Below are 27,225 nucleotides of genomic sequence, written 5' to 3' on the forward strand. Positions count from 1 at the left end.
ACAACATTTCACTTGCCTTTGTTCTCATAACAGGCTGGAAAACCTGTTTCCTGTTGTTGTTATATCATTGACAGTGCGTATTTTTTGTTTTAAAGATGGTGGTGTTGGTCAAAAGGCGAAACAATGACGTTGACATCTGTTATATTATTGAATTATCTCAATTTCTTTGCGTTTATATCGCTGTTTAAGCATAACATGAGTTTTTGATGCTGAGAAAAGAATTCTTTATTCGTGGTCGGTCCACCACCACTTGACCAACGAGGCGAATGCTTTCTTGAACAATTTTCTTGTAACCAATCATACTGCGGTAAACCATCACGTTTGACTCGGGCAAGCGGTTGAGAATTAGCTACAACAGAAGCATGTAGCAAGTACGATGACCTTTTAGCGCCGCCTTCACAAAGATTAAAACAGCGCCGTATCACTTTAATGTCCAAGATTGACGTCATAGAGGTTTTGGTTGGTTTCTGTCATCGCCACTTTGTTCGTCTTTGGTTTTTACAAAACAGGTGATTAACATATGTAGTTACAGCAGCGCCGTATAGCGGAAGCTGTAATTGTAAAGATACTGTGAGACGATGATCTCATGAAATTAGTCGTTGCAAAATAACGTTGAAGCGGAAATAATAGTATTTATTACAAAAATAGATCGGAAAAACGGAAATAAAATATTTCTACAAGGTTAATCATTGGTAAAGTGAATAATCTATATTAACATTTTATCATAACATTCATCGTATCATGATGCAAAATTCGGCGTTTTAATTGTACAACTGTCAATTACATTTCAAATAAAGCACATTACGCGGTACACTATACATCAAACTAACACGGCTCAGAGAATGTCTGACAGCAATTTAAAAGCGCATGTAATCATAATCACCCACATTAATAGACCTTGTACGTCAGAACTAGTTTGTTCAGTACACAACAAAATAAAAGAACACACTGTTTGGGTTTTACAGTTGCAAAAATTCGCATGATGGAAGAAAAACTTAAAAGTAGAAAGGTAAAAAATTGGCCCTATCTTATTCTTTTTACGCATCAACTGTTGAGTTGTTTGTTCGTTTTGATCAGCGCTATTCGATGGCAACATCCAGGCCAAGCATTTGAAGAAGTTCGAAGTATGAAAAGGTGAAAGGTCTGTTCACGTTTTGTGTTTGTTCCATCCCGTTCGCCTCTGTGAAGAATTCTCGAACAAAACGGAGTTTTTCTTCTAGTTCGGCTTGTTGCCTGTAAAGTGAAATGTTTCTGCATTTAGATGAAAGTGACTCGTCAACACTAAACCATACCACGCTGTTTCTAGCGTGTCATACCCAGGGGGCATCTAAGTTCTTGATGTTATATACCATGTCATATGTCCAGTAAAAGTTCCGCACTTGACCAAAAATAGTTAAACATTTTCTTGAAACTATATGCAAACATATCTTTTAATGTAATTTTTTCGCAAATCTTTCTACCAACTATCCAGCGCTTCCTCACAAGGTGGTGTAGTTTCGGTAAAAACGTTTTGTCAAGTTTCATATAATTCTGCTCGAAAGTGGCTTATATTTAAAGAGATATGATAAAGTGGTCCCTCACTTTGCCCTGATCATAGTCTCTATCCGAAGCTGCTCCCTCGCAATCTTCGCTTCCTCTTCTTCTCTTCTCCTTTTCTCCTCTTCTTTTTTCTTTCGCTCTTCTTCCTCTTTGCGTTTCTGTAACTCATACAGTTCCCTCTCGCTCTTATCCATCTCTGCAAGCATCTCCTCCTCCTAAAGAAGAAGAATTCATCATTATGGCCCCAGTGAAAACAATTCGTCTAGCATCCAGTGATGCGATCGGGATCAAACCTGTTTCTTCCTTGCAGCCGCTTCTTCCGCCTCCTGTTGAGCTTGCAACTTCCGTCGATCTTCTTCTTCTTTCTTCTTCTTTTGCAACTCCTCCATCTTTCGCTTGTATTCCTCCTGATATAAAAACAGGAGAAATTTGGCTTGGAAAGTGATAAAAGATCTTCGATGAATCCTCATTGAAAAGATCTTCTTCAAAACAAGGACCTCACCTGCTGTTTGCGTTCTCTCTCCTGCTGTTGGAGAAGTCTCTTCTGTCTTAACTCCTCCTCTTGCTTTTCTCTTTCTATTGCCCTTTCAGCTTCCTCTTTTTTACGGCGGATTTCTTCTGTTCGACGTTTTCTCTCAGCATCAAGCTCTTCCCTGGAAAGCAAATTGTCGCATCCAATAGAACTTAAAGTCTTGGAAGACTAAAGAAGATCCATTGGAGAATGGATGCTGCACCATTATTGCTTATATAGATTTCCGAACAAGTTCATTCCGGGAAAATCAAACCTCATTTGCTCTTGTCGCTCCTGCTCTTCTTTCTCCTTCCTTAACTGTTCCTCCTTCTCTCTTCTTTTTCTCTCAACTTCTTGTTTTCTTTTTTCTGCGGCTGCCGCTCTCTTCTGCTCGCGTTCCTGTTTTGCCGCCATCTTCGCTTCCCTCATCGCTTCCTCCTCCGCGGCCTGAGCGGCCGCTTGAGAGGAAACTTCAGTCGACTCCGTTTGCTGCGAAGATGAGAAACAGTCAAAGTAATAAATACTTCACAGAACTGAAATTACCACTCTGCCAAGGCTTACTTCAGTGATTTCTGAAGTCTGTGATTTTGCATCTACGGCTGGTTCAGGTTCCATCTCCGGTTCGGGAGCCAGTTCTGGTTCAGGTTCATCCGGTTCCGGTGAGTCATCTTTCCGTACAAACTCATAATCGTCTTCGGGACTGAGAAAAGTAAAAAATAAACTTATTATAAGACCACAAATCCTTTAATGACGTCATAACGTACCTCTCCGGTGGAGTCGTGTATCTGTAATCATCCTCATTGTCTGGAGTTCCTGCTAAGCACGGAGGAACAATAAATGATCATCTTCCTGAAACCATAAAGCCTACCAAAATGAGCGATGTAAAAATATCTCGCGATCACCACCTGTGTCTTTTGCCGCGCTTTTTGCCGGGCTGCGTTCTCGAGAAACTGGGGTCTGACTTTTGTCTGGGGTCTCACCTCTTTTGGTTCCGGCCACCTTCGGAGAGTCTTTCTCAACCTGGGTCACCATAGGTTCCTGCAATGCACACAAAGGCAGATTAACAACCGTTCTGACTGCTTGCGAATGACTGCCAGGTTTAACCTGTTTCTTCGTCTTTCTTGTCTTCTCTCCTTTCTTTGATCTTCCCACCGAAGCAATCGACTCCTGTTTGCCCAACTCCTCTGGGGAATTCCCCAAAGAGATATCCTCCGTAGGTTTGCTTTCTTTCGGTTGCCCGGTCTTGAACGGAATCTCTGGAAAATCGAGGTAAGCAATTGGGTTAAGTTAAGCTCTGTGATGCAGCTAACGTGGTGTATGACCCCTTTGCCAGGATCAGGACAACAGATAAGCAAAACATCAAACATCATGATTACATCTCACAACTTTGACACACCTGGGGTCTTTGTGGGACTTTTTTCGGGGGTAGTTCTTTGAACATCTTTCTCAGGTGGGGGTGCTTCCGATTTTTTCTCCTTTGGTCCCTTCTTTTTCTTTGGGTCCGTTTTCTTGCTCTTCAACTTTTCGTTTTCAGTCAGTTGTGACATCACGCTTGCGTCATCAGGTGCATCTGTTTTCGATTTTGATGGACCGGCTTGTCCTACACAAAATTATGACGTAACAACAACTTCTATGCGCAGCAGAAAGTCAAACTGCAGCTGGTAAAGTCATTTAAGCTGCACAAAATTTTCGAGTTAACCTAGTATCCGGTACACGACCGTTTTCGCGTGATTTCAGCAACAATTTCTACCGTTGCCAGCTCACCTTTCCGCAATGGACCTTTTGTTGGGGCGTGAGGTTGTTTGATCGATTTCTTGTCTGATTTGCTCATTGAAGATAGACTTGATTTAACTGACTCTGTAGCGCCTACTGACGACTTGCTTCCTCCAGTTGGATGGCCTTTAGGAGAAACTGGAGCTTTCGAAGTATTTTCTTTAGCGGTTGCATGTAACTGTGTAGTAATAAAAAGTCATTATTAAAGAATATTGCAGGATACCCGGTAACCAGTTTATCTCGAATGTTAAGTTTTTCTTACTTTTGTATCTTTCGTCTTTAGGTCAGTTTTCTTAATTTTTTCCGGTTCAATGTGAGGTCGACCTGATTGGATGGTTGGCTCCTCCGGTTTCGGGTCACCGAGTTTGCCCTCGTAGGTTGTGACGTCAAAATCAAGTTTTACGTCGGTTTTCTCAACCGGAATTGAAGACCTCAAAAGCAAAAACAAGTTTAGAGGTACTGTAAAAGGAATCTGCTGGTGGAAATTTGCGTACACTGTGCTATATTTTACCTTCTCTTTTGGGAAACACTGCTTCGCGGCGATTGTTGCGTTGTTGGCGACTGTGACGTCACCGATGTCGTCACACTTGACGAGCGACTAGGAGTGGCGGAAGAATGCTGCAAATGCAAACAACGTTATATGACGACGTACAGTCGTTGCGGAGTTTTCAGCATCCGTTAACTTGCCTTATCGGGAAGAACGACATCGACGACGAGTTTCGGTTTCGGCGGGGCTGGTGCATCCGAGCTCCCGCGTGGACTCCGCTGGACTTTCGACACCTCGGTGCTCGAGGGAGTTAAAACTGAACTAACGGTGGTTGAACTTCGCCGTGAACGCACTATGGAGAGTATGACGTCATAAACATGTCAAGAATAAGAGGAAGATTAACAACAGTGACTTTATAACTTACCAACGTGTCGCCCAGCCTCTTTGTCATGAACCACTTCTACGTCATCAGGGGTGATATCACTTTTCTCTAACTTGTGAATGACTTCGGCCTGAAATTCAAGGTCACTGGTTTCAATTCCAAGATCAGAAGCCTTCCGCTGCATTTCGCTGACGAACGTTTCCTGGAAATAGTTTCCTGGTGAGTGTTAGCAGCTTTTCACGCAGTTAAGCAAGGACAGTTAATACACAGGCAAGCAACAGGATACCGAGTGTGCAATAAAACCAGCGCCGGAAAAAGGACATATTCCTTAAGAATTGAGTTAAACTGGTAAAGATTTATACTGGTAAAATTTAAATATTTAGATTGAAGAATGCGGCTTATACATCATGGTATTAAAATATTATTTCTCCCTTTTGAAATTAACACACAGGCAAGTAAATTAAGGCGTATTAAAACGATTTAACACACAGACAAGCAACTGGTAACCGACAGTGCAATAAAATGTAGTTTTCCCCTTTTGCATATTTCCTAGTTTGAATTAAACCGAGCACACCATTTTTATTTTCTTGCAATTATTTCTTTCGTGGTCTTGAAAATAACACACCCATCTCACAACTACATCCCTCACCTGCGCAGATGAAACCGAGCTTTGTATGGAGCTGAGCGAGCCTGTGGCAGACGGCATCTTGCCTGTTGACCTCTTTTCCACCGGGATTGAAGCCTTGATTTCCTTCTCCTGCTGCTTGGAGGAGATAATCGTCTTAAACTTCTCTTTCCTCCTCTTTTCCTCTTCATCCCCAGAGCTATCTTCTTTGTCTGCATCAAACTGCAACGACAAATTCCAGCAGCTGGGACTAGGATAAAGAGTTTAAATCCGATAAAGATGCTGCTTCGTGTTAATTTGTTCCAGAATTAACACGTGTCTATGAATAAACAAACAAGACAAATCGAATCAAATGAAAACTCACGGTTTCATCTTTGGAGAGAGCAGCAGATGTTTCATATGCGGTGGAAGATTCTTCATCCTAAATCAACAAAAAAGAATCAAAACTCAATGCTGTGCAAATAAGAATTGGGTCCACGTCGATGTATGTCTTGTCACCCACCTCAGAGGAGGCTTCGTTCTGCATTGCTTCGTTCCACAGAACAGCAGCTGCTTTTGCGTCTTCATCCAAACCACTGTCAGGACGTTGTTTCTTCACAACCAACGATGCCACCTTCACAATGGAAGCCAGTTCGTAAGAATCATGAAAATAATCGCAATACAATACATAAACAAATCTATATGGGAAATCAAGTTTTATTGAGTTTTCGCTTTGGCGACCACAACGTAATTTTAAGAAATCGTGATTTTTAAAGACCAAATGCTACTTTTTTTCGCATAGATTTTCAACACTGATGGAAAAATTTAAGAAACCGTTTCTTTCTCCAAAATATCTTTAAAAAACACTGTACGCGATTATTGAAATAAACACACAAATCTATCAGAGGCCTCTTACCCTCTGCGCATGCGCGGTGAGCTTCTCGGATCGACTTGAAATGGGTCGCGTGCTACCACTTGACGTCGCTGTTGCGTTTGACATCGCCTGCTTAGTACAGACAGGCACAACATGACTAAATACGCTTTTTAATCGCAAGCGACATACAACTGCTGCAAAACACTTCACTCCACTGTCATAGCTACCATAACTTCACCTCTTCTTGTGAAACCGGCCATTTTTCTTCGTCTTCTTCTGCTGTGACGTCATAATCAGATTCACTTACGCCCGTCGTCAGCATTTCCTCGTCTTCTTCTTCTTCGGTTGTCGTGGAAACGTTATCATCTGACTTCTTGAATGACACTCTTTTGTCTTGTTTTATGGAGCTGAAAAATATATTGAAAGCACTTGACAGTTTCACAGAAGCTTCTGGACTTAACCTGCGTTGAAACCATTCACTTTTACGTACGAGGTAACTTCACAATTTACTCACTCGCCAGCATACATTTATGACCAAATAAATGATTTAATTGACTAACCTCTCCGTTTTCTCTTCTGCCTTTTCTACCCTCAGAGTTTGTTTCAACGGAAAAGCTGCAGTTGGCTTCAGGGATTCTTTCTCCGACTTTGAGGAATGAGCTACAAATGTAAATGGAAGAAGATGTAACATTCGACGACCGAATGATCGCTTCGTTGTAGATTAAAGATAAAGATACAGAACTGATGATATGAAAAACCGCCCGGGATATACATCTATGAAAACCAACCACCAGAGGTGCTGGAGAGGACGTCTTCGCTTTCTTCACTTTCATTTTTGACGATCTGATCCGGTACACTAGAGCGCACTACAGAGCCACCTACGGAGACAACCTCTCCATCGGGCATTGTAAGCGAAGCTGATATCCTGCTTCCTTGCTTCATCACAGACGGAAGACTACCTCGTGTGCTGGAACTCTGTAGCGGGTTTGTACGATTGCACTTAACTAATTGTGATTTAGAGTTCTTTGCAAAATGACCGTGATTTAATTTCAATTTTGTCATTTTCAACACAGAGGTGCGACATTTTGCTTAAATGTAACAACTAACTTTTTTGCTTGATGTTGACTTCGATTTAATGAATGAAGATGAGGATTGGCTTCCAGGACCTTTTGATCCTTTCAAGCCTGTGCCTGGAGAAGAAAAGATTCCAGGGTGTGAGCAACATCAGCATTTAATATCTCACAAGTGTAAGCTTAAACGCAATCATTGCTGCATAAGAGGCATCTACTTTACGGCGACAAGAGCTAGCTAGCTAGATGTTGAACATGTCAGCAACTGTGCTAATACACGTATATTGAGTTGGATGTACAGTGTGTGATGTTAAGCAGATATGCTATGAGTTCAGGCAACATTCCAAAATGAACGTTAAGGTAAATTACCAAATTCTACCGAATTCGTAAATTCTTTTATGAAGTCCAACTAACATAGCGCATTTAATAATAGAAAAAGGCATGCGAATGGTACCATATAGAGGTGATTCTGCTTCATTATGGAGCCAAGGTTGACCATCGCCAGATACTGAATCACCAGAAAGAAGTGAGGCTGGAAGCAACATGCAAGTTTGACCAGAAAAGGTTTGCAATCACAACGACAGTATGCAAGGCACAGTGACTAAGAGCAAAAAATCTACGCAAAGCATGCCAATTGCCAAAGCTGATTGTGGTGATGGAAACTACCGTATAACATTTAAGAGAATGTGGTAATAGGTAACCATGGTAAAAGCACCACGGGCATAATTTGTAGTGAGGTTGCTCTTCTTGACTGGTTCGGTTTTGAATATTATCAAATAAAGGTGATTTTCGTTTGTTATCTTAATTAAAGGCGTGTTAAGAGGGCAAGTAAGCAAATTTCGTGTAGGTACAATGCTAAGGGTGCCGTAGTGATTTATCCGACAACTTTTCTAAGTCAAAAGTGTCAGTAACTTTACATGTGACAATGAGGAGCTTTGTTTCATACCTTGCTTTGGCTTTGACTTAGAACTGACTGTTTGACTCGACTTGGACGCAACTTCCCGCTTGACTGAGTGCTTTTCAGTGGATTGTGAAGACTGAGACATTTTGTCGCTGCGATCTGATTCGTCATCATCAGAATTACCTGAGTAATAAAATAATTTATTTGTGATTTCTATGCTTCGTAATTTCTACAACCACTCTTACCACTCTTCTTGGATGACATTTTTCTGCTTCCGAAGGAACGTCTCCCCAAACTTCCACCAAGGGACTCCCGATCTTCAGAATGCTGACCTCCTGGTGAACCTCCGTTAAACGAATCACCGCCTCCTGTGTGGTAGGGGCCGCTTGCAAGAGAGTGATGGCTTCCTGATCCAGAGGGGCTGAGATATTTGGCCCCCGGTACCGACTGGGAGTGAGTAGAGAAAACAGCAAGTTCCGGGGATGCCCCCTTTTGTTTGGGGTGGAGGGGGGTGGCGGGCTCGATGCCTATTGAGGGGACGATCATGTCTGAGCCCTGGACCGGCAAAAAGGGCTGAGGTTAGAACTAATTTAAAGTTTAGACCAGGGTTGCCCAAAGTTTTAAGGGAATGGGCCACATTACATTATTCTTGTGCCTTGGTGGATCGTAAACAATGACGCTCAAATTATTTTTTCTCAAAATTTCTGATTAAAAGCATTGGCTTATCGGCCAACAGCATATCAACATGGCTCTTAGTATTTACTTCATCGTTTTTTGACATTCTAAACTAAGAAACCATCACTAACCTTCCACTGTTTCACAGAATTCGATTTAATTACACTCTATTTACAAGCCGGTTGAGGGTCGCAAAAACTGTTTGTGCGAGGCGCATGTAGGCAAACCTGGTCTAGTCTTTAGAAGCTGGACATATCAGTAGAATTAGAGAAGGATTTGAATGACAAATCTGTTGGCAGCGGTGTTTTTGGCATCTCTTAGGGTTGTTGTATTAATGATAACTTGTGCTTAACGATGACAAAAGGTTGTTAAATTGGCATATATGGAGCTACCACCTTATCGTCGCTATGAAAACTCTTCTGCACAACAGAGGTCACTTTTGTGCTCTGGTATCCTTGTTCTCTGAGGCTTCCTTGCTCCGATGCTAACTGACTGCCAGACAGAATCGATACTTTGTCGGACAGTGTTTGCTTTACTATTAAAAACAAAGAAAAATAATTCAGAAGTCAAACGGAAAATGTGCTTTAAATCCAACAATTTTACACATTATGGATGGTAGCTGATTGCAAAAAGACAACAAAATTTACCAAAACTTACCAAGATTGCTTGATATGGGCATTCTTCCTCCATAAAAACTTCCGGTTTGTGAAGCACTTTCTTCCACTGGAAGCTCGGGAGCGAAAAGGACCTGAGGAACATTCAAATTCCGCCATAAAACCTAAACATGAGCAGGAAGCAGGGATTGTCCAGAAAAGTACCTGTTTAGGTCCAGATGAGTGGGTGGACGCATTTGACCGTGCACCTTTCCTAGCTCCTGACTCTCCCTGAAGTATTTCGACTGTCTTGTGTACACCAGAAATGCTTCCAGCGCTTACAACGGAAGCGTTACTCTTTCTCCGATATGCTGTCGGACTTTGATGATCAACAACTATGATGTCATCATATTGAATCTATGACGTAATTTGGACGTTAACATTTTAGCGATGGGAGTTATAATGGTAAAAGTTTGCAACAATAGCGTCAAAGTACAAAAAAAAGTTTTCAGGTCCAATGCATGCTGATTACCAGTATTTGTGAATGTAACCTATAACACAAAACACTAACTACATGCCATGCAGGTTCTTGCACCAAGTAATTTAAATAAACTCAGCGCAATTACAACATACCTGCGCCCTAGATTGAACATGTTGCTTAGCTAAAGCTCTCATATCTACAGCCGGTGTGTTCGTTGGGACCTGGGTCGGAACTGAACCTGGTTGGGTGTGTTTTTGGTGAAGTTTTGGTCGTTTTTCTTTTCTACTATTCTCCTATTCGTACATCAATTGCAACAACTAAAGTTAGATTAGCTGCTATTATTGCTATTGACTACTGTCAATCTAAATTGTTGAGCTATTTCATGCAGGTAATTAATGTAAGGAAATACATAGTAATTAAGTTTTTATTGGACATGCAGCAACACAAGATAATTGGACATTTCATGCAAATAACGCCGTAAGAAAAGCATTGAATCAGACGCAGCCAAGCACCAATTAGGTTACTCAAGTTGATTAGGAGATAAGGTTTTAGAAAAATTTACTGTCACCTCAATTTCAGTGATTCCATCTTTAGGGACAATTGCATACGCTTCACTAACCGAATGTTTGTCAAGCACTCGAACTTTTTCTGCAAAGTAACCAAATGCCATTCAATTTACCAAGTAAATGCCGTATAATTTACCTAGTAAACACTTGCTACAATCACTGATTTCCTAAACAGTTAACAACAAACTTTTTACCAATTCCAAAAACTTAGGACATTTCAAGTATTTATGCCTTAAAATCCAGTAGTGTAAATGCTTGCATTCAAAACTCTATATATATATATATATACGTAGTCCTGTTGGTCTAAAAGATTTATTTTTACTTAATTATTTGGAATTATGACTATTATTATACACTGTACGTGTCAATTATGAAATGTCATCTTAATATCATGGTTTCAGGAAAGGACAATTAATTGAGGACACCAAGAAAAACAGGTTTTGATCAGTGAGGCATTGTCTTTAAGAAGGTTATTATCCTTATCATTCAATTGTTCTTTCTCCCACTTAAGGAACTTACATAACTATTGACAACCACTTGGATAACATACAAAAGGGCCTGAGCTTGAAAACAAAAGTACAAAGACGTGCTTGGAATAATAGTAAAGTATTATGACAATATAATGGGTTAAGTGTTCCGCTCTGATATTAAATGTCAAGACAGACTGTTAAAGCCTTTTTTCTGGCTCAGGAAAGTTTATCGAGAACGGCCAGAAACAATGTTTATCCCATAACATGGTGTACATGAAGTCAAACTTAAAGTGTATAAGAACTACTCTGTTTAAAGTTTTGGCACACAATTCACTGAATGTTTACAAAACAGGGTGTTTAAAAATATTATAATCTTTAAATGGCTTTAAAGGTCACTTTGAGTCTCAGAGACAATAATTACCTGTTTCTTGTATAAAGGTTTCACCATAATCACCTTTTTCTGACGTCATAATGTAACCTGAATGCATCACTGCTTCCCTGTATTCACTGCAAAGAAGTTTATCATGATGTTATTCTTCAATATTACACGAAACCCTATTTGACTTCTTTCTTACTTACCGATGTTTGTGTCTTGTTTTGCCTTCGTCATCATGACGAACAGGACCGGTTGTTTCGATTCTGCAGTAATGGATAAAAATGTACAAGTACTAGTGAATACGGAGTAGATCGATCCATTAAACACTGAGCTTTCAGATTAAGCAAACTAGTCATAAGGAGTCATGAAGTACAGAGCGATAGAAAAAACGATAACAATTAAACTGTAACTTAACAATTGGATAAAAGTGTAGACGTTGGTGGATCTAAATGATACCTTCCTGCAGCTTCTTTTTCTGATCTTCTTCTACTTCTTCTTTCATTTTTGTCCTTCTTTTCATCTGAAAAACAACAAACCTTGAAAAACACTAGAACATATTTAGGCTGATCATCCTCGATTTTAACACACCTTTTACTTCATCAACTTCTTCTACGCCGTGACGCCGGTGTCTTCGATGTTTTCGGTGATGTCTATTGTCCTCTTCTGGTGAAGGCCGATGCTCATTACGGAAAGGTGGTCTGAAAGGCAATCTATCATGATTACCGCGTAACTAGCACTTGAAGTTTAAGTTTGATATTTCTGCTACAACCAGAAGGTAATTTCCTAAAGCATATCCATTCTAAAATAAGTTTTAGCAACTGCTAACCTTTCTACATCTGGTGGAGCCCTCTCTTCTGTGACAGGAATAGATCCTTCTACCTGTATAATAAATTACACAACTTTTCTTCAGAGAAACATCACATAAATTAGCAATGGCAACTGATCAGTGCTTTTAATTGTGACCCATATTAACATAGAATGTTTTTAGAGCAACGTACTGTTTTGCGTTTCTCCTCCTGCACTGCTTTCTTCTCTTCTCTTGTTTTTCTTCTCTGCTCTCTTTCCTCCCTTCTCTTCTTCCTCCTCTCTTCCTTCTCCCTCCGCTCTACTTCTTTGGAATCAAGTTGATCAGCCTCCTGAACACAAATAAAAACATCTGAATATTTGTATGACAAGTCAATCATAATACTCAATTGTGGAATGGACATTATTCTATACGTACCATGTTTCTGCGAAAATAAGGCAGGGCTTATATTATTTTTCGCTTAAAAATATGACACTAGGGCTTATTTTAGGGGATGTCTTTTATTTTCATTTATTAAAAACAAAGTTGAGAATTATTTTTATTCAAAAATGATCATATCATCGTCCTCTGTAATGTCTTGGATGTCACTAGGTTCCAAAGTTCCAACAAAGTTTTCATTTGCGGTAACTGTATTTCCTGCCGAATTTTTGCACCTACTCTTTCGTGTTGAGCAATAAAGGTTTAATCGCGCTATTGACTAGGTCTTATTTTAAAGGTAGGGCTTATATTAAAATCATTCTCGAAACTCAGGCTAGGTCTTATTTTTAGGGTAGGTCTTATTTTCGGAGAAACACGGTAAGTAATTATACAAATTTAAGATAGTTAGAGTATGAGGAAAGTCTAAAAAGAAATCCTACCTCTGGAGGGGGTTGAGATTTCTGCTTCACTTTTTCAGCTTGAATCCTTCTCTCCTGAATTTTCTTCTCCTCAGCTAGTCTTTTCTCTTCTTCCGCTTTCTTCCTTGCTTCTTTGGCCAGTCGTCTTGCTTCTCGTGCTTCCTCTGCTGCCTTTTTTGCTGCTTCCTTTTCAGCTACTTTTTTTGCTTTTCGCTCTTGTCGTCTTTTCTCACGCCGCTCTTCTTTTAGTTGTTGTTGTCTTCTTTCCTCTTCAAGCTTCGTTTCTTGTTCTTGGATGAGCCGTTGCCTCTCACGCATTTGTTGGCGAACAGGAGATTCAACAAGACTCTGTTAACGTTATTTTATTGACAACTAATTCAATGATGTGCAGTTTAGTTTTTACGAATCAAATTATTTTGGAGTTTTAAGCAAGAACTAGCTCAAACATTGCGTAATTTTATTTCACGTAAATATTTTGAAGCTTCATCATCACTGGTTACCATAATAGCTCGATGCATGTCTGCCATTAGTTCAGACGCAGCAGAAGACGACCCGGCTCTTTCACTGCCCTCATGTGGACGCTGACTTGAAATGACATGCTTGAGTGTGTCTCGGATGTGTTGCTGATGCTCATGGGCAGCGATCAAAAGCTCAGCTAAAATCTGCAATTTCAACCGATACATTCGGTAACTTTATCAAAATGATGTCATTGCTAAGACTTGGTTTAAAATGATTAGAATTTTCATGAACACTTTAATTTTTGAAAATAGCTTTAACCTCTTGCTTTTCTTGTGGCTTCAACTCAGCGTAAGTCACTTCTTGAATCTCTCCAGTTTCATGATACTTCACGGCCTGAATACTTCCAACAGGGATGGGCGAGGAATGTGCATCATGTTGGGAAGGAGATGCAACTTTGCTCGATATCTTGTCAGAAACTTGAACTTCTGGCTGAAGTGCGCCTTTCACTCTACAGAAATTACCAAAAAAATCTATAAAAATGTGTCAAATAAAAACTCAAACTTTCTTGATATAAAACAATATTAAAAACTGGTTGACTTAAGGTAAGAGTAACCTATTGTTAATGCATTAAGATTCTATTCTACATGCGTAAATAATCTTTGGTTTTAGCAGAAATTTTTGATACGTTTGCTTTCACCTGTAAAATTCATACGATGGAACATTGCCGGGAGCAAGCAGCATATTCCTTGTCACTCTGTATGGCGGTGGAATGGCAGCGAGGTTGTAGCTTGTATATTTGTACAGATGTGGCAGTAATGGATTTTGCCGATACAAAGTTTTATCAGAAATCATTCCACTACTTCGAAGCTTCTGGAGCATACCTGAAAACACACACCAATTTTCTTTTGCAGGATATGTATGTTATTTATGACAATGCAGATAAAAATAGAATGTTGTGTTTATTCGTATATAAAAGTTATTTTACTGTAACATAATATCTTTTGTCATTTTCAATCATAAATCTACTTATACTAAAGTTGACGGAAACAGACAACAGCTGTTTGTTATTATGATAAAACTTTATTGTTTTATGTACTTTTTGTTTCTTTTCTTTTGATCAGCTTTTATCTAATGTTAATATAAATGTATTTTGGGATTGTTGGCCATGCCAAACTTTTATCATTATAGCACCACTGTAATTAAGTTCTTACAAAATTTAAACTCGTTTGACGTTACTCTGTTTTTCTTCTATTGGCTGATTGTTTGTAAGCATGTTTCTGTTTTATTGTGTTGTAACATGTTTGCAACACATATTTTACTGCTCAAAGTCTATACCAAATATAAAATGATTCAATGCCATTGCAATTGTGATGTCTATAGTTTTAGTACCAGATTTTAAGTCCACTATTAAGTTTACACACTACCTTCATCCCAGGATTTTGACCAAGTGGAAATATATCTCTTTGGACTAAATCCTGGCCGAATTCGACGCTCAGAGAAAGCACCTTTTGGCTCGTGAGCAAATCGAAGAAAAAGATCATCTCCTAAAAATGCAGAAAGCATCTTTGAAGTGCGATTTACAATAAAAACTTTGAATCAAATGAAAAGTATTATTAAAAAAAATGAAGAATTCTGAACAAAACTAAAACAAATATCTACCTCTTCTTCTGTAATCAGGTTTTCTTCCATAGCTTAGAATCGCATAACTTAAGTCATTGCAAGTTTTAAGGGATTCTGTCAATGGGTCATGGTCTTCATCGATGACCAGCTGCTCTTCTTCAACCTTTTCAAATATTGCCATAAATTCTTATGAAATAACACAGTATCAGTTATGAAATTGAAATTATCACATCACAATTACACACACACACACACACACACACAATCACACATTACCACATCACATCACATCACACACACAATTATCACATCACACATGGAATTACACATTATCAATTGAATTGAAATCAGTTATGAAATAATACATTAACAGTATCAGTTCAATATAATAGAGCAGGGCGGTCCAAAACTGAGAACATGAAGAGCCACGTTAAGACTTAAGGGGAATATTGCGGTCCGCAAATGGGGAAACTCCACTGTTAGCAAAGGTCTGACATAGCTGTTCTAATCGACTGGATGCTTTCCTGCACGACTAACATTGCACTCTTTGATGCTTTCTACTTGTTTGCGACTGTGCTTGCAACAAGAAGTTAAAACCATCGCACGTGTGTATCGTCACACAGTACTGTACTGTGTTGTTAGCCGTAAGAAGGCATTATCACCTCATCATAATCACATATTGACTTGCGTTTCAATTATTATGTGCAACTTATTTCAGGCTGTAAGGCTAATGCAACTCATTTAAACAAAAACAGGTCTGTTGTAACAACTACGGATTTTACACTGCAAAGTACAGTGTAAAGTGTAGCACCAAACTCCAAAAGTATTTGCGGGCTGAACAAACTCTATTCGCAGGCCACGTGCGGCTCATGTGCCAGAGTTTGGACCACCCTGTAATAGAGTATGCAATATTTTGTTGCACAGAGTTGCATAAGATGTTTTATACTGGCATTAAGATGGAATTTTGCTATAGAAATGAAACAATTCTTTTGTATGAAATTTACCAAAAATCAATAAACAATTACTTTCACTTTAACTTCCTTGACATTAATTTTAAGTTTTAGTCAAAAAAACAATAGGCTTACACCTGAAGTTTTAATTTCTTATGACCTACAGGATAATTTTTTCTTTCTTTCTGAAGTCTTTCCTCCTCCAAGTTTTTCTTGGCTAATTCCTCCGAAAACAACAGCAAAGCTCCTGCAAATAAACACCATAAAGAATTCCGCTTAAAGCTACCTAACAAGCAATCTCTACTTGACAGCAGGAGCACTATAAATTTTACGCAGATTACGAAGTTCACCTTTGCGCGTTAAAAAGGTTTTGTGCAGTGGAACAAGATTTCGTGGATGGCTTGATTGGCTGCTAAACTGTTGCTGTGCTGCTCTTCTCCGTAATTCTGCTACCTGTAATTTTATAAAATTTCCATGTTTATAAAATAGTGAGTTCACAGTTTTCCCTTCCAATCATTTTTAAGGATTTTACTTGGTAGCGTTGATACTTTGACTGCAAATTGTAATAATCTTCTGGTTCAAGATATACGTCCAATCTCTCATGACCATTTTTAGCAACCTAAACACATAGGAAAATAAGCTAGTAACTGTTATTGCAGTATTGATAAAACATGGTATCTTTAACAACAGATTAATCACTAGCACGTCAGTTTAATGAAAATTTATACAGTACCTGTCCAATTCCTTTCGAGAGCAAAGACAGTGGCAAAGAACTTGCCATTGTTGTGTACTATCTTTCAATTAAGCTAAGCTAAATGGTAATGGCCATTTTTATCGGCTCCTACCATAAGTCTTATGGGCTAAATTTACAAATTATTAGGCCTAGTATATTTCAAGCTTAAGTTTCCCCCAACAAAATGTTTTCGCATAACTTTACATGATATTTTTCAACTAAACCCAAACATTCGTTTTGAAACGCGTTCCTTAAAATCACTGTATCAATCATTTAAAGTTTCTCCGCCCAGACTGACATTAAACCTTGCGTTTCTGCATGACCTAGCCTATCAAACAGCACATTTTTGTTTGTAACTTGCACCAACAATAGATTCTGACATTTCCCCTACAATGGACAGATTACAAAGAACCAAGTGGTATAAGTTTTCCGTCGAATACCAGGATTGTAATATGATGCCATTCAGTAGCCTGTGCGTGTCCTGGTGTCAAAACGTTGTTTTCAAGAGATGTCGCGCACACTTCCTTATTATCAGTAGCGTACTCCATCGCCATGACAAAGCTCTTCATGTGACGTAATATGTACACTTTACAGTTGGACGCTTTTGTTAAGGAATCCATTATTGAAAGGCTTTAAGTGTTTTGATATGTTTTTTTCGAAATAAAAAATATTTTAACTGATACGTTAGCTTTTTTTTACGTTTAATTTCACACATTTGTTAATATTAATTGTATTAACGTTATGGCCTGTTATTTTGTACACAATTAAATTGGTAAATACTTAGTCGCAACCAATTTCAACATTAACATTAAAAAAACATACCGTAAATTTATTGTTATGTCCCCCTTTGAAAAAAAGTATTCATTTGTCTTAAATAACGTTACAATGTGTTGATTGTGTTCTAATCAGACTTGAAAAATATCGAATTAAATCATTTTCTACAAATGACGATTTAGCAACTTGGGAATCCCCTATTTGAAAACAAGCCATAAATACAGAAACGTTTTCGATCAAATGCAATCTGTAAAACCCTAAATCAACCAGTTTAATCACAGCTGGGTAGCGTGGCCGTGTCAGTGTCACAAATAATTATTACTTTAATTAGCTATGAGCACCTTTTAAGCTTTTTCGGCCTTGTCACTTTTTCCTATTCATTAGCGCATGCTAATAACAATTGGCTTGAGTTTTTCATCCCTTTCTCATTATTATTGATCAGAAATAAAATGATTGATTAATTATATATTGGTAAATGGAGTCTAGTGCAGAAGTGCACAATCATAGAATGCCTTTGCACACTAGAGCCCAGCTACTTAAATTTTAATGTCATCTGGCTGTGTACTTCTGCATTAGACCTGGTAAATGAATACAGGTATGAACACTTATGCTATTCTGGTTATATCATTTTGCTATGCATAGGTACCATAGTTCTTTCTTTGTAACTGTATATATTTTCCTTTAATGTATGTACATGCGGAAGTTAAACTTCGCTAAATTTCCCTTTACCAAAAATTGTCGCCTGCTGCTGATGGCAACACTGCCAAGCTGGTAGTTTGCATAACTTTTTCTTGCAGAAAGATATCTGATTAGAAAGAAAGTTTTTATATCTTAAATCAGTTATAATTTTGAACAAAGTTAGGCAACTATTTAATTTGTGCATGTTGGAATGTTGAACAAGTTAATAGCTTATAGCTATGTGCATTTGTATCGATACATGGCAGTATGGTATAGTCTGTTGCCAGCTATTTTTCAACATGTCAGATAGCTGTGGTACTTCTCTGCATATGTAACATCTCAGCTGATATGCTGCACGTAGCATATTCCTTTGCACAATTTTTCTTCTTCATGCATTCATTGAAAGCTATAATGCAGTATGTTCCATTTCCCATAAAATAAGAGGTGAAGTAGCTACTTCCATTTTATCTCATTTGTTGATCATAATGTTCTTGTATGACACCACAATTACCTCCCTACGTGTCATTAAAATTACATGAAGCTTTATTTGCACACTTTTAGCCACAGTTAATTTTTCATATGACCTACACATGCTATCATCAATTTATAAATGAATCATTTTCGTTTCTACGAAAAAATCATTTGGGCCATGTTGGATTTATTTTTTGTTGCAAGCTGTTTCGCTCTCAGGGTTGTAGTTGAGTTGATTAGCTTATCATTATTGAACAGTCTGGTCTTGAAAGCTATGTAAACTGTTTCAGGTAAAATCAGCTCCTCTAGAATTGTGCATTGTTTAAAAAATTTCAACACCAGTTTAAATTATCAAAAAGTTTTACACAATTTTATAATTCAAAGCTTGTTATGATTAGTTGGATCTGTATGTCAGTCGTTTATAAAAGATGCAGTTATGAGTGGCTGCACAACTTGATCATTTGTTGCTGCTCAACAAAATGTACTCTTGCCTGTAAGCAATGAAACAGCTAGAATTAAGTGCTTAGGGTTTTTTATTTGGATAAAACTTACAATTCTGAACAATGGGCTTAGTGCTTAGAAAGATAAACCATATATTTTATATATACACAAAAATTGAATTATAATTTAAAACTATGTGAATAACTGATAAAGTTAAAGAGAAAGTAGTTACAGAGCAACTTTTAGTTAAAATCTTTGCCATGAAATTTCCAATTGTTAAACAGATGTTGCTCAATGCACAATTGATCTTGTTTCTCTTGCTTTTAATTTCTATTTTAAGAAGTTCAAGAAGAAATTTGTTTTGCAACTTGACAGTTGAGCAAAGAATTGAAGATACATTCACTAAATACCTGGGAGAGCTGGCTCCAGCAGAGTAAAATTTAAATTTTTTATGAATATGTAAAAACAGCTTTAAATAAGTTCCTGTACAACAAACATGATTTTCTAAATATTAACACCAGAGAAGAAATTCATTTTGCTTATCTTACAGTTTTTTCTAACTGTACAACGAAGCAGTAGCAGTTAAAAAACTACATGATTTTTGGTTTAAATGGTGATCACAATTTTTGAGTACTTGGTTACAACTCTTAAGCTATCATTATCACACTATCTTATGGAAGCTGATCCAGTATATTATTGAAGAGATTACAAAAAAGGATTTATATTTTGCTATTAAAGCTTTATTTTACGTTTTGTGTCTTTTCTTGAACAGGGACATATAGTTTTCAAAAATTTATCAACCAAAGCTTCTGAACCACAAAAAACAGCTTTCTTGAAGAAGTCTTTAAAATTTTTTGCCATCCTTCTACATGACAACTCCATTTTAAGGCGTTCATGTAAGTTTCTTTTCAGTCAGGAATGATTTTGTAATGACTTCAACCACTGAATCAAAAACAACCTAGAAAGAAAGTCAGTTTGTAAATTTCAAACTTATTGTCTTCCTCTTATTTACTGCAAATGCCTGAACAAATAGTACTGAGCAGTTTGATGTCTGAGTAATGTTAGCGTTTCATTTATAAAGATTCATTAATGTCAAACTTTGATATTTTCTGTGTCAGTTGCGCATGTGAAGTGAGTGAAGATCTCTTTTGTGTCATTCCTGTTGAGATCTTCAAACTTTGTTTTGATGTAGGCTGAGGCCTCAGTATAGTTATTTTCACCTGTAAAAAGTGTGATGTCACAAAGATGAGATTTTTGATTATGGCGTCAAGGTGAGACATGAAAAGTCACCTGCGTAGTCGGGAAAACAGATGGTCAGTGGGGAATTCTCAACCTTATTCTCGAATATATCTTTTTTATTTAAGAAAAGAATCATTGTGGCTGTGGAAATGAGCGGATTGTTGCAGATAAAATCGAAGAGGTGCATTGAATCTTGCATCCTGTTTGTTTCTTCATTTTCTACTAAGACCTTTATGACATCAATACAAATATTACATCATAGCAGGTCAGTGCATTAAAAGTACTGCTGCTACAGCCTAAACCTGTAAAAGTTTGTTGCAGACTTAAAATCCGAACTAAAATGAACGGTTTGAAATTTAATTAAAGTTTGATTTCAGTCAGAGCAAAGCTATTAAGCTTGCGGCAGTATGAAGACAAATCATGGCTATATCTAACATGTTTTAATTTTTAGTGACTATTACAACATTTTCTATTCACATTAGTACTTTGACAGCAAAATACCTTCATGATTATCTTTTGAAATGTGTTAGCTTGTGACATTTATAAAAATTTATGTCAGGTACAGAATTAACCTGGTCATATTCGCTTAATGCAACCGTGAAAATAACTGCAGTCACGTCTTTGAAACAATGAATCCATTTTTTTCTTTCTGATCTGCAACCTCCAACATCAACTATTAACAAATCCATTTCGTTGAAGGAAACTCTAAATACACAGGTTTTATCATTAAGATTTTTGTTTTATTTCAAACCTTTAAATTGCTAATTATTTAAGTCCAATTATCTAACATTGCAGTTTTAGACAATAATTGACCTGGCCAATTAATGATATCTTAAACATCCTTAACTGTAACAGAAAATAAATATTTCACAGTGGTATTTCATTAAAATTACCTTGTGTCTATGATTCCTGTTGTTTTAATTGTGATTTGTAAAATGTTTTGTTCAACTGGAATGTAACTCAACGCTGCTATTCTATCCAGGTTCTTCATGTAATATTCTGTGGAGTCGGACAATTGAAATTCTCGAGCTCGCTTGAAACAGTCCTGTGCAAAGAATTAAAACTCAAGATTTATCTGACATCAGGACTCAAATTGGAAAACATGATCTATAAAAACTCAATGATACATAGAAGAACAGAAGTAGAAGTTCTTCGTTTCGAAATATTTTTTCCTCTACCTTAATTCCTTTGTCATTCCAAAGCCTTTTTATGCATTCTTTCAATTCAGGAGAAATTCCATTTTCATAGGAATCCCTGGCATTTGTCACTAATGCAGCATCATTCTTAGCAAGATAGGTCATTTAGGTATTTGTAACAGTGTTTTAATTAGTTGTCAATAACATGCTCACACATTCAAGACCAAATCTTCAAAGTTATGTCGCAAATTGAATCATTTACGTTTTACGACTCGGTTTAAGTCGATTTGTTTTTTCGAAAAATGGACTTCATTCAAGTAGAGTCATTTAGCTGATAAGACTCAAGTCAAGTCAATTAATGTCTGAAGCCAAGAAAAAAAAATACGGATTCTGTAAGCAAGAAAAATTCCAAGCTCTGAAAAATTTGTATCATTTTGCTGTACTGTGCGTGTTTGCAGCCAAACAAACTTAATTTTAAGTTAACGTATTTTCTTGAATAGAAGCCGCCCTCGAATAGAAACCGCCCTCGAATAGAAACCGCACGATTTGATTAAAAGTAAACAATAGAAGCTGCCCTCGTATGGAAGCCGCAGAAGACAATGATGAAATCGCTTCTTTACTGATAAAAGAAAACAAAGCAAACATATCTAACGACATGCAATAAAAACAATTCAAGCATTGTACATATGTTTTATTTCAACTATGGTATTGTATTTCATTTTCATCATTATCAATAATACTGATATCGTTCAAGTCATTATTATCACTGGAACTTCCTTTTGGTTTTGTTTGCTTTACACAAATGCGATAATAGTAGCAGCTGTCGGATTAGCGGTTTTACAAAAAGAGACAATAAAATTGCAGCTGACTTACTGTTTCCGTTTTCTTGTTACCGGTACTTATGGTAGATAAACTCGAATGCCCACTGAGCACCAATTAGAAGAAAAAAACGTTCATGTAATAAAATTAGAAGCCGCCTTCGAATAGAAGCCGCACAAAGCGTTCAAAAATAAAAAATAGTAGCCGCGGTTTCTATTCAAGAAAATACAGTACTGTGTAATGTATTTGGGTAAAAGAAAAAAAAAATCCATTTTACCTTGATATTGAAATATAATTGACAAAAAATAACTCGAGTCAAATTATTTCAATTATTGACTCAAGTCAAGTTAGACCTTTTATGTAATTTCTTAGAGATTGAATCAAGTTAAGTCTTTGCCAAAATTGACTTGGGTCAAGTCCCTGATTCGAGTAATTCTGGCTCAGGTTGCGTCTATGGTTCATTTATGAAGATGCTTTGTGACCCAAATATAATCATGCTTGCTCGCTGGTAGTTTTGTCAACAGTAAAATTAACAGGAATGGTACAATAATTTCAACCTTGCTTCTGTGCTTTTTGCTAGCTGTTTTTTAACACTGTTATGCCATCATTGGTATTCAAAATATGTAAGGTTTATAAAAAGTAGACTATTACTGTTAACATTTTACCAGCATTTGCACATGGAAAAGCAAGCTGAAGTTTGTCGAAGCTGTTATTGCAACCAAGCAAAAATAATCATAAAGATGCTGGTTGTAATACTCCTTTTCATTGAAAATGAACAATTAGAAACTCCAACATAAGATAACTGCCGATGAGCGGGAGTTTTAAGCATGTTCGTTAATATTTACTGAATTGCATTTGTTAAAAAAGTTTTAAATTCAAAATGACATTAACTGAAATATTGCAAATGTTTTTACCTCTCTCTCCTTATCTCCATACGCTATCTTTAATTTTTTAGTGGCGCGAATGAGAGCCGACATGCTTTCTAGGATATTGCCAAAAACAGATGGTCTAGAAAATAAAACTTGTGAAATGTATGCTTATAGTTTAATGCAGAAACGCGTTTCGGGTAAATTAGCAATTTATGTTGCGTCACAATTGAATTGTTTTTTTTGTGTTTCAGACTCAGGTATGTTGTGTTTTTTACATTCTGTATTCACTTTGCTATTTGTTACACATCTTTGATGTTAATATGTTTACAACTATACAAGTTACATTTACAAAATTTTCAAACACTGTTTGCCGGAATTTGCATCGAAGATTTTACCACACAATACAGGCATTGTGTACCCACATAGTAGCGTATTAGAGGAAATTGAGTTTGCATATTTACATGTAGCTCTGCATATGTTCCAGTGTTAAGGTACCCTCTTGCATTATGGTCATTTGCTTCATGATCGTGCTTTTTCCAGACCCATGTGTCCCCAGCAACAAGATTTTGGTTCTTTTCTGAAAGGCACAAGTGAAATCATTCCACAATTATTTAAAGAATACTTTTTTGTGTTGAATATATAACCTTATCATTTTACAACTTATAACCTGATAAATATTAACAGCTACCTTTCTGTTATTTTTAGTATTCAGCTTCTCTTCAGAATCCTTTTTCTTGTCATCAATGTTTGTGCTGTCCTTTGAATAGGTGAGTCCCATAGTTGTTATTTGTGTTGATTCTTTGCATCACCTGCTCATTACGGACGGATGCTATCGCAATTATGTGCAGCGTTTTAAACCTGTGATATAACATATTTGAATAAGTTGCGCTGTAAATCTTACCCATGACAAGTCTACAGAGCGTTCAGACGTTACTCATAACTTTTCTCCAGAAATTTGATACGTTTCAATAGCAGTTATTTTTGTTTGCTTTTCTGTTGCTTGAAACGGATGTTTAATTTCTCCTCAATCTTTTTTTTTATCTCGTGACAGTGGTGTCTGCCATGAATTTTCTGAAATTGTTTTTAAAGTGGCTATTTAAGTTTGCAGTTCATTGCTAAAGATGTGGGGGTCAATAATTATTAGGTCAGGGTATGGAGATGAAAAAGGTGAGAATTAATTACTAAGTTACTGTAGGCTTGAGTTAAATAGAAGATAAGTTTTTATCATGTTTAGGTTAGTACGTATCGACCTTTAAATTACCGTGTATAATCATTCGTGTACGAACCGCATTAAAAAAATAGCGACTATTTCACCGTAAGTAGGTCACGCAGCTCATAGTTAACGTACGTGAGATTTTTATCTGGTGAAATAGTGACAGCCTAAAAAAAACTGAAAAATAGCGGAGCGAGCAACTTCAAAACTGGCGTGTTTTGCACTTGTCAGTATTGTTTGCGGAAAGATGTACGTTAAATCGTTTTTTGCACATCTGTTCTATTCCCAATGACGATTACTTTGCTGTTCATAATTCCACATTTACTTAATCTTAGTCCCTGTCATGCGTTTTTGTCGAGGCCGTTTGTCTTACACCTACAGTATCACACCGGTAGCTGAACCATTCTCGGGATCGTTGGCAAACGGTCGTGTTAGCAACGTGGTCATATAAGTGACTCTCTCACTAGAGCTTGATCACAGACTTGCACACAGGACCTTGAGTATATCATCGCGTTTTCGCGACCATTCTGTTTAGCGTATTGGTAATGTGGAATACTCATTTAATCTTAATACTTAATATGCATTGTCACGCGAGACGCCAAATAAATGGGAAACCTGATAATTAAATCACTTACTAGCTTACTACTAAGTTGGCCACAAAAGTCAACACACTTGTTTTAAAGCAACTGGTGACATTTCACTTTGCTTTATAAGTGCGATCATTCTTTTCTTGATCGAAAATTTTTTTTAACTCTGTCAAACTGTCAAAGGCGGCACGATATCGTCCTTCTAAAATCACAATGAGTTGTGTTGAAAAATAATGAAGAATCAAGCATATTCATTTTCCGGTTTTCATATGCCCTGCTCTATCTTGTGCGCACACACAAACAATATGTGGAAGACATGCCTTTGTGTTCACCGCACAGCTGCAATATATTAGCTGTGATGATAAAGCGATAGACAAAAACCGTCTTTCTGAACTCGCCACACCGGTTGTGGATACGCAAAGCTTTTTCTCAGATTACCTGTCGAACAAACTATGTATGCCTATAGCCTTTCATACCAAGTAGACCAGACCAACCTGAAGCTTTGAGATTTCGGTTGAAAATCAAACAACTTTGAGGTAAATCAAATTACTGTGGACAGTGTTTTTTTTTTAAGGCAATTTGAGGGACCGAAACGATCTCTTGAATTGCTCCAGCGGTCTTTCAAAAACCGATTTTCTGCAGCTACAGCAGAAAATTAGCAATTACCGTGTATGCATTTCACATACTTAAATAGCATAACTGCGGTCTCTTAAAGCTTCCTAATTAACGGGTCGCCAAAGTAAACCAAGTCAAAAAAACGCTGATTGTGGAACTTGCTACTAAGAAATGCGGTAATAAACACTATGGGCCTTCGCTATGGAGCCAGACGAGTCAAGACGGGATCATTTTAACATTTAAATTGAAATAACCTTTTTACAATCACACCCGGATAGTTAACTGCTCAATAATCTTGCCACACTCATACAGTTTGACGAGTTCCTTGTATATCTTCCTTACTGTAAACTTCTTGCTTCTAATAAGTCAAGGCTCTAATTTGTTTCTAATTTAAATTAAACCAATAGCTTACTCAAGGGTGACACTAATATGGCGATTCACCATAAATAAAGCTACCACTTCCGGGTTTAAGCTTCCGCGTGGTTTATTACACAACAAATTAGCGAGTGTACCACGATAGCTTTGTCACATCCGATGTCAGGTTCATGATTATGACTTTCAATTGTTTACCCTCAGCGTCCCGTTTTAAATCGGGCGAAATTCTCAACGTTCTTAAAACGTTTAGCGCAAACGAAAACACTGAGAAACGCTTGCTTTTAATATCTGTGCGGTTTTAGTAATTTATGGGATCAAATACGTTTATGCCATGACATTCGAAGAGCTGTTTGAATTGTCCACATAAGCAGGATGCAAACGCGAGCGTTTGGTACAATTACGAGCTGGACTCTTAGATCGAGAGCGGTTGCACAATCCGTATGCATTCCAATGACTGGCTGTCTTCACGAAATCAGCGCATGTAAGGCCTAATTTGATTTCAGTCTAAAATGTATAGTCAACGCTGCTTAACTTAAACAAAGAGTCTTATCTTTAAAAATTTTTCCGCTTTCATTTGATATCTCCATTGAAGGTTTTGCATAGCCTACTTCTCAAACCAGTCCAATTTTATTCATGTATAAAATTGCAATGACTGCAGACGCCGTATTAAATACAGCCTGAAAAAACAAACGGTTTGTTCATAAATGTTTACTTAGATTTTTGTGATCTATATAGGCTATTGGAGTCTGACTAATGCTGGTATTTGTTCAAAAAGTTGTTATGCGTATTTGAACCTTGAAATTTCTGATGTCGGTTGTTCATGAAAAATGAAAAAAAAAACATTTTGTGTCATCCAAGTAAAGATCTTCAAACTGTGTTTTGGTGCAAGCTGAGATTCTCGCATAATTATTTTTATCTTTAAAAACGCAATGTCAAAGGCATACGAATAAGACTATCAACGTATTACGTTGAAAGTCACCTTTATAGTCAGAGAAACAGATTGCCAACGGAGAATGTTCGATTTTCTGTTCGAAAAGGTCTTTCTTATTCAAGAAGAGGATCACTGAATCATTTGGGATATCGGGGACTGTTGCAGATGCTACGGAAGAAGCACATGGCTTGTGTCATACGGCTGTCATCGCCACAAAGCTAAACAACACGGTTTAAAGCAATCTTAGCTTGTTGCACCATGCTTTTCCCGTGTCCATATGTTTCTGAAATGTAATGTAATCATTACAGCTCTATTCATCAATTATACTGTTGAATGCAATTACACAGATTTAGTGTTGAAATGTTAGCTTAT

The 27,225-nt window shown here is 37.3% G+C and overlaps 2 protein-coding genes and 1 long non-coding RNA gene across 4 annotated transcripts; 1 reads left to right on the forward strand and 2 right to left on the reverse strand.

Annotated features, from left to right (window-relative positions):
• Window positions 1-607: 607 nt before the first annotated feature.
• Window positions 608-16,860, reverse strand: LOC143468984 (uncharacterized). The gene is made up of 47 exons (XM_076966489.1): window positions 16,706-16,860; window positions 16,505-16,591; window positions 16,323-16,425; window positions 16,137-16,219; window positions 15,062-15,185; window positions 14,827-14,946; window positions 14,100-14,283; window positions 13,721-13,910; window positions 13,444-13,605; window positions 12,965-13,291; window positions 12,301-12,438; window positions 12,129-12,181; window positions 11,891-12,000; window positions 11,759-11,822; window positions 11,506-11,565; window positions 11,348-11,433; window positions 10,459-10,538; window positions 10,043-10,183; window positions 9,635-9,826; window positions 9,474-9,564; window positions 9,212-9,351; window positions 8,387-8,696; window positions 8,187-8,324; window positions 7,695-7,772; window positions 7,278-7,360; window positions 6,959-7,145; window positions 6,731-6,830; window positions 6,409-6,577; window positions 6,213-6,302; window positions 5,820-5,930; window positions 5,682-5,738; window positions 5,342-5,539; window positions 4,735-4,894; window positions 4,511-4,662; window positions 4,335-4,441; window positions 4,086-4,254; window positions 3,815-4,001; window positions 3,447-3,650; window positions 3,155-3,306; window positions 2,956-3,088; window positions 2,815-2,866; window positions 2,612-2,750; window positions 2,325-2,539; window positions 2,042-2,192; window positions 1,833-1,946; window positions 1,582-1,754; window positions 608-1,233 (listed from the first exon to the last, which is right to left on the reverse strand). Exons 1-47 carry the CDS (start codon window positions 16,751-16,753, stop codon window positions 1,080-1,082), a joined length of 6,366 nt encoding a protein of 2,121 aa, XP_076822604.1. The 5' UTR covers window positions 16,754-16,860; the 3' UTR covers window positions 608-1,079.
• A 2,289-nt stretch (window positions 16,861-19,149) lies between these two features.
• Window positions 19,150-25,454, reverse strand: LOC143469572 (guanine nucleotide-binding protein G(i) subunit alpha-3-like). 2 transcript variants are annotated; one of them, XM_076967321.1, is made up of 10 exons: window positions 25,427-25,454; window positions 23,821-23,990; window positions 23,594-23,709; window positions 23,178-23,271; window positions 21,487-21,591; window positions 21,202-21,353; window positions 20,881-21,013; window positions 20,360-20,537; window positions 20,168-20,289; window positions 19,150-20,027 (listed from the first exon to the last, which is right to left on the reverse strand). In XM_076967321.1, the coding sequence occupies exons 2-10, from the start codon at window positions 23,908-23,910 to the stop codon at window positions 19,962-19,964; spliced, it is 1,056 nt and encodes a 351-aa protein (XP_076823436.1). In that variant the 5' UTR covers window positions 23,911-23,990; window positions 25,427-25,454; the 3' UTR covers window positions 19,150-19,961. The 2 variants fall into 2 exon arrangements, with proteins under 2 accessions (XP_076823436.1, XP_076823438.1); XM_076967323.1 differs by lacking the exon at window positions 25,427-25,454 and adding an exon at window positions 24,981-24,999.
• On the forward strand, window positions 20,462-23,600 carry LOC143469573 (uncharacterized). Its single transcript, XR_013119142.1, has 3 exons — window positions 20,462-20,573; window positions 20,868-21,025; window positions 21,291-23,600. It is a non-coding gene; the product is annotated as an uncharacterized LOC143469573 (long non-coding RNA).
• Window positions 25,455-27,225: the final 1,771 nt, after the last annotated feature.

This window comes from Clavelina lepadiformis, chromosome 8, assembly GCF_947623445.1.
Source record: "Clavelina lepadiformis chromosome 8, kaClaLepa1.1, whole genome shotgun sequence".
NCBI classification, from domain to species: Eukaryota; Metazoa; Chordata; class Ascidiacea; order Aplousobranchia; family Clavelinidae; genus Clavelina; species Clavelina lepadiformis.